Source organism: Ambystoma mexicanum, chromosome 2q, assembly GCF_040938575.1.
Source record: "Ambystoma mexicanum isolate Mex_15411 chromosome 2q, UKY_AmexF1_1, whole genome shotgun sequence".
NCBI lineage: Eukaryota > Metazoa > Chordata > Amphibia > Caudata > Ambystomatidae > Ambystoma > Ambystoma mexicanum.
Window position 1 is genome coordinate 216,987,380 of NC_090924.1, and position 7,359 is coordinate 216,994,738.

The window sequence follows — 7,359 nt, forward strand, 5'->3', positions numbered from 1 at the left end:
TGAGGTAAGAATTTAGTAAGCTATCCCAGGGGTTTGTAGATCCCCACCTCTTAGTATCCATCTGTACTACTCGGGAACCTTGAGTGGCAGGGCAGTCAGGTTTATCGTAAGAGGAAGATGTGAGCTGTAGGTAAGTACTCTGCATTCAGCGCCTAGATGCCTCCGGGCCAGGTTTTTTCCCTTGCGCTTAATATATTTAAATGTATACATATTGAACCTAGCTAGTAATGCACATCAAAGGAACACATACATTTATATTAAAATATAGATTTATTATATTTACACAAAAGTCACTGTTAAATACAATTAACCACCACACATAGGTATACTTTCAAAAGGCCACTTCTTAATTGGTAGTTGCTGAACGTTAACAATTGTTACAGGAGCTTGACAGGTCTACTGTAGTTTCGTTAATAACGCGCACCCACAAAGTAATACAGTAATTGCATTTAGTCAGCATACATATATAAGATAGTGATTTTTGGGAAGGTTAACAGTTGGTTAGTGTTATCCTATCAGAGCTTCAGGTTCTAGAGGTAGTTTCCCTGCACAGCAAGTCTTTTAAGGTCCAAAACGTAGCCCTGGCTAAAAGAAAGTTCAGAGAGGCTTAAAGTCTTGAAAAGCAGCAGACGTCAAAAGTTCCTGTGGATACTTTCTAGTCTCTAGGAAAGAAGATACAAGAAAAGAAGACATGACCAATGTTGGAGACCCTGTTAAAGGACTCGCTAAAGGGACACACACAGCTAATTGAGTCAGAGGTAAGAGGTGGTTGCCATGGACACCTCTAGGTGCACTCCAACTCTCTGGAGCGACTTTCTAGAATAAGGTAAGCAATACCTTTTTCCCCACAGTGCCTTAGGTATGTAGAAAACATTTGTGGTGGATGCTCTGCGATGTTGCAACTCTAGACCCGACCTCCGAATTCCTTGGTCTGATGACAAAAAGACAGGCAATGGACAGGATCTCTCCGCAGCAGTCTCGAGGGAGGACCTCTGGCACAGATTTCATCAACTTCTCTGGTCACTCTGTGATTTTGGTGTCTTTTCTGCAGCACCAACAAAGAACACTATTCGCTCGGTCAACCTTCTTCGGTTCCTGCAGTCCCACACTCTGGTGTGGCGGTTCTCGAAGAGTTGGATTGGGTCTCTGGAGTGTCCTTGAGGGCTCAGCAAAGATTTGGACGGATTCAGCTGTTCCAAGACGATGCGCTTGAACTGGGCAGCAGGTCTCCTGATATTGGGACTCTGCACCTTTGGAAACTCACATTACCTTGGGAGATGGCTCAAATCAAAGTTCGTCTTGCGACTAGCTGTTCCCACCAGTCAAAGGGAAGAAGTCCTCCTCTTAGTAGTTCCTCTGTTGCCCAGAAGACGGGGTCAGGATTGCAGTGGTCGCTTAACGGTGTTGCAAAGGGTCTGCAGGCGTCTCTGGATGTCGTCTTCTTCGGTTACGTTAGCTTCCAGTGGTTGACTTGCTTTTCACTGCAGGAGCCTCACCTTTTATACAGATCCAGAACTCACTCCTCTGCAATCTTCCTCAGCAGTTTACAGAAAGGAGCGTTTTGTTTTCCAATCAGGACATCTAGACCCCCAGTGCAAGCTGGTCCCATTCAGGCACGCTGGCAGACAAGGACAGGGGGGTGGAAAACTCCTCCCCCACATCCTGCCTGCCCAGACACTCTGGAGCCTGGGCGGGGACACCCAAGGTTTCCCACCAAAGGCAAAACGTACACACAGGCCTCCCTCCTCTCAGAAGAAGGGTTGAAAAAGAACAACCACGCTAGTAATGGCGAAAAAAGAAGGAAGGCCCTTGGGGTGATGGAAAGGTTATGTGGTGGATGGATTTTATAGATATTCAGGAGGTTATTCCTGACAACCGTAGAAGCGGAGGTGGTAAATTGTAGACGTTTGCGATCAATAATCAATACAGAGCACTAGATTGCCACCCTTGGTGGGGGATGGGGTGGATGTGCCAATCAGGTCACGGGGAAAGTATATATAGACAATAAGAGATCTTACATTGTAGGGTGGCAGGGAAATCGCTACAGTTTTAGGAGAGGCAGGCATCAAGCAGCACCCTGTCATTCAGTAATTGCTGTCAATTCGGCAGTTATTGCAGAGTACAGCTCAGGAGTGAAGGAAAAGATTTGAAGATTATCTGCAAATAAATTATAAGAAAATCTAAAGGAGGAGGTAGTTTAGCCAAGAGGTGCAAAGTGCCAATGGCAGACCCTTGTGCTACCCTTTGTGATGTGGCAGTGGTATTGGTGGAGGAGGTCAGTGTTGCAAGAAATGCAAAAGTTGTAATCGGCCAAGCATGGAGGCACCCAAGCAAGGTTGGTCCTCTGAAAGTCAAGATATGAGGCAGCTTTGAGGAGGGAGAAATGGTTAACTTTATAAAACATGGCAGATCAAGAGAAATTAACGTATCTGGCTGTGACCAGCGGTAGTGGTAGAGTTGCAGATGTGAGTATGTATGGGCCCTGTGGGAGTGTCTGCTGCAGAATCAAGGTTGGAGTGGGTCACCCCGTCCTTTGGCTTCCAGGTAGGCATTGTGCAATTGAAGATTACACACCTGACATATTTAGAATAGTGATGGAGGATAGTCACTGATCTATAGCTTGATGTCTTGTTTGGGTCAGAGGTTTGTGTTTTCAAAACGGGTAGGACAGTGGGCCACCTTGAAACTAGTTGGTAAGCTGCAAGTGAAAGCAGATGGGGGCGGGCTAACGCCTTCACCATATAGGAGGCAAATATGTCAGCAGGAACACAGGATGGGATGGCAGTCTGAAGGCTACTGTACTTGAGAACAAGATTTGGACATACCACCTTATTTTCTTTCTTCATTGGAAATGTTCGTCTGAGTGAGTAAATTCAATGAAATAAAACCATTTGGAAAATGTTGGCTTTGACAAGGCATAAACTTCAGATCTGCAGTTCCCCTCAGGATGGCAGACGTCCACATTTCAAGCATAGAGTAATCTGAAAACAAAACTGCCCCATGCCATTTCTAAGTCTCACACTTGCATCCTTGTGCTCATTCACAAATTAAAAGAATTGTGTTGATGAGAACAGAGTGCAGTTGCATATTAATAAGATATGTATAGTTTGTCTTTTTCTCTACACAATGCAGATAATTGGAAAACATGGAGCTGTTTTTACCCCCAAAATATCCAACTCCCCTTAAATACAATATAATAATAGTGCACAGTCATAGAAAAAAAGGAAATAATACATACTTTGGTATACACTTTACAAAACAGTGTATGCAGTCATCATTCCATTGCAGGATCCACCATTTTGCACATGGTTATCCCTTCTGTTTTTGACAGAGCAGTGTGGGAGGCAACAACAAAGAGATTTCTGTGAGCAATATGCGGCTGTTCGCATTAGGAAAACGGGAACCTTGTGTCTCAACCAATATTACAAATGTCAGTGGCTGTACTTTAGGCACTACCTCAGCCGGTGTGGTTGGTGGGAAGTCAGATGGTGAAGACTGAGTAAAGGTAGCGGTGGTGCCGAGAAGGGAGGAAGAGGTAGAGCAGGGAAGGCAGGGTGTCCAGTCTAAAATTTTATTTGGAAGAAGCAGCTGGCAAGGTCCTTGACTGAGAGTGAGGAGAAAGCGCAGTTGGGAGTCAGAGGAGAGCCGGGAGGGGGATTAGGTTTTGATGAGGAGGTGTGAGGTTAATGTAATAGTTGTACTTGGCTGAGTAGTAATGGAAACAGTGGTGCATGTTTGCCCTTGCCTGTTGGAGGTTAGGAGGATCAGCAGTTGAGGGCCTGGGTGAGATGGAGTAAAGGTGTGAGCAGAGGAATGGTCCTCGTTGGGAGCTGCCACGGTCAAACTGAATTCCAGAAATGTCAATTTAATGAAATCTGCAAGTTGTGCATACACCATGAAGAGGAAGTCCTGGCTTGGTATCATTTTGGAAGGTGGCCATAGAATCGGGTTGACCTATTTCTTTTGTAGTTGATTTTAGGAGAGTGTGGGGGAACATTTAACATGAATGTTTTAGAAGTTGCCATTTACTAACAAAGAAATCCCATCAAGCCCTTTGAATGCTTACATAGTTACCCTGCATTGGATGACATGTCAAAGAAGCAAATTGCATTGTAATTGAAAATTATTAATTCTTTCTTTTAGGAGTATTTTCCGGAAGAACCCAAAAAAAGAGGCCAAATGCAGTGACAATTTGAGAAGGCAGCATTCGCTTGGATGAGAAACCAGTAGTGGATAGGTTTCCAAGACAACTCTCAAATGTTCTCTTCAATTTGTGTCAATAGATCATGTGATAATGTTGCAGAAAAACAACTATAATGCTCGTGCCTGGGTGGGAATATGCACCTTGGTCAAGGTCAGATGGACCAAGTGGAATTTCTGTATTGCAGGATTTGATCACTTTGTTAACAGTCCAATAGAGTGTATTTCTCAAACACTACACCACAGGTTGGAGTGTAGTGGCTGGGACATGAATAGGAAGAACAATGTTTCCAGTTAATCCTGTGTGGTTCTATGTTTATACTCCAAGCATTCTAATTAATTAAAGGAAACAAAGTATGCAAACAGAATGTGATAGAATGTGTATTTTGGAGTATGGTTATTTTAATTCCTGTAGTGTACTGTATACAGATGGCATGCATCAGTTGGTATTCGAGTGAAATTCATTTTTTATCAAATAGCCTGAAAAATAGTTTGTGTAATATTCTGTCTTTGCCTCAAATTCTAAATTTCGGCAAAGTTTCTTTCTTGGTGAATAGATGAGGTATCCCCCTTGTTTTCAGTATGGCTCCACATGCATCTGAATCAAGAAAAGTAAATATAACTGATTACCTTTGGTCTAAATATCGGTTACTGTGGTTACAAAGAGCTATATGAATTGCACTCTACAGAGGATGGTTTTGCACTAAATCTTAATTTGGCCTCTTTGATCTCCTATCATTAAGGAACACAAAAAGGATCAAATCAAACTTTATTTTTCTTTGTTTATATTAAACTGTTTGTTTTAATGCTGGTAACAATATTGTGAAAAAACGTTCTATGCCACTCTTAACCAAAAAAAGCATTGAAAGTTGTGTTTGGTATACTTCCTCAGCGGACAATTTGTTGTATGTTATTTCTTTCAGAAGATCATATTATTGTTATTTGTGTGTTTAATCTGCAAAGCTGAAACTGAGTTTCATGATGAGCGTATTGGAACTGTGGTTATTTTTGCCATATTTTAGTTCCTGAAATATTCCTGTCATTCTAGACTTTTTTTTGTTTTGTACTGCAGCAATATTTTACAAAGTATGCTAAATTAGAATAAAACATGAGCTAAATAAAAACAAAAGTTCCGACTACAATAAAAGGATTTGTCCTAAAATATTAAGCTGTTCATTTCAGCATCTCCGAATTGCATCGTTAAACATTTGTTTTCCAAAATTAAAGCAATTCCTACAACTCAGTGGTTTTATACTACTGTGCACTTCCTCCTCTAGCATTATGACAACATCTTGTATCAGTTTTCCAGTGATATTCAAATGAGAATTTGAGAAGAGCTTGTGAAATCGATCTAATGAAATTGGGAACTTCTAAAATATAGGACTTCTTCACAAGCTACTGTCATCACCTTGACCTATTGCCCAAATATCCCTGCACTTAAAATTATAAGGCCCAAGGCTCTCCTCTTAATTTGTCCTTTATTTGCTCCTTTCAAAACCTATTAAAATTCTCCCTACCAAACACCTCACACCCCAAGCAAAGATAACTTTTGCGGAACCTATTCACAAGACTTCGGTTGGAATGTACTTTGCAGTAAACTACTGAATAAGCCATTGCCATTTTGGCTGAATTTAAAACACTCCATTCTTGCATCATCACCCTAACCGAATACTTAGCTAAAGCCTGCATTGAAGGTTTAAGCAATTCATGACTGGCATTTTCCAATTTACCATATAGAAAATAACAATTTCATGTTTTATTAATTGCTTGATTATCATCTTGGTTGGCTTAAAGGAGGATCACCTTTACTTTTTAATGAAGCCACTGGTTATTGGGTCCATCATCAATAAACATAGTAACTACAGGTATTGAAATGAAAACACTGATCTTGAAGTGAATTTTTAAGCAAAGGTGTTATTTCTACTACTTTGACATCACAGAGCAGCCACCGGTAGAAGTCTTTAGATTGCAATAACAAACAATTTAGTTCCGTAGACATTCTAAAATAGTAGATGGACATAGATTTACAAAGTGTAAAGGGGTTTGTGTTGAATATCTCCATAAATACTCTTGGTACAGTGCTCCCTGCTTGGCTGTGGTATTGTAGGTTCTTAATACAGGTCGATTGTACCTGTGGAGTTTTGGAAATTAGCAGTACTTTTACTATCATGAAAACTCATTTGAAAATAAAGGAACTCGATTTTGATATTTTTCAAATGTTTTACATTTGGATTCCACTCAAGGGTGTGTACGCAATTCCAATGTTACTATGCATTTCTCTTAAGTGCCAGAAATTAAATGTGTTTTGTATTTATTTGTACATGCTTTTTGATGTTCATTCAGTTGTGACATTTTTCTTTAAATATGAAGTAGCCACTTAATGATAAAGTATATTTATTTTTTTTACTATTTCATTGTTTGATTTCATGTTTTATTTGTTTTTCAAGGCTTCTGTAAAATAAAATATCTTAATATAAAGGATGTTTTCTCTTTGATTATATCTTTGTTTCACTTTCACCCGAATACTTTATCAAAGCAAGACCGACTACCGTGGTACAAGAAATCATGAATTTTCATAGTAACTTCCATTGTAACCGGGACCAGTGATTGACACTTGCTTGTCTTACATATCAAAGTGAAACCTTAAACATCTTACCGGCTATTGTGACCCAAAAAAAGGCCAACCCAAAACCTCACACAGCTATGGCTGGATGATAAAATAACAAAGAAAAAATGTGTAAGAATACCCTCTGTGGAGTATTAACCTACTTTTCTCTCTAGGATGGGGACAGACATTACATTCAGTACCCTGAACCAAATATTTGCTTAACAGTTTCAATATCCTACATAAAGTGGGTGGGCATTGTGAGAAACCTGAAGGTGTCTCACTGGCTAATCCCCAGGGATCAGTCATCCAGGAGGCCAGGACACAGCCATCGCTATTGGATCCAGTTCCTGGGGGTGGACCAGTGCGGGAGGATCACCTGGGTGAGGGATGCTCGGTGAGTGGAAGTGGGACATCGAAGGGTGAGATGCGGTACCCCCTTCCTTATGACACATTTTCCCCATCCTACTCTGTAGGATATCTAGAAACTCAACTCCCCCCCCCCTTTCTTGACACACTTTCTCACAGAGCGATTACCATGAAAGACAACGGAC

General features: G+C 40.9%; 1 protein-coding gene across 6 annotated transcripts in view; it reads left to right on the forward strand.

The window, feature by feature from the left end:
• The window catches only part of CCP110 (centriolar coiled-coil protein 110), a 1,154,773-nt gene extending 1,148,078 nt beyond the window's left edge, over window positions 1-6,695 (forward strand). For all 6 annotated transcript variants that reach the window (XM_069647149.1, XM_069647148.1, XM_069647151.1 and 3 more), the window contains one exon: window positions 4,144-6,695. In XM_069647149.1, coding sequence (XP_069503250.1) covers window positions 4,144-4,196 — 53 coding nt within the window. In that variant the 3' untranslated portion in view covers window positions 4,197-6,695. The remainder of the gene's footprint in view (window positions 1-4,143) is intronic.
• Window positions 6,696-7,359: the final 664 nt, after the last annotated feature.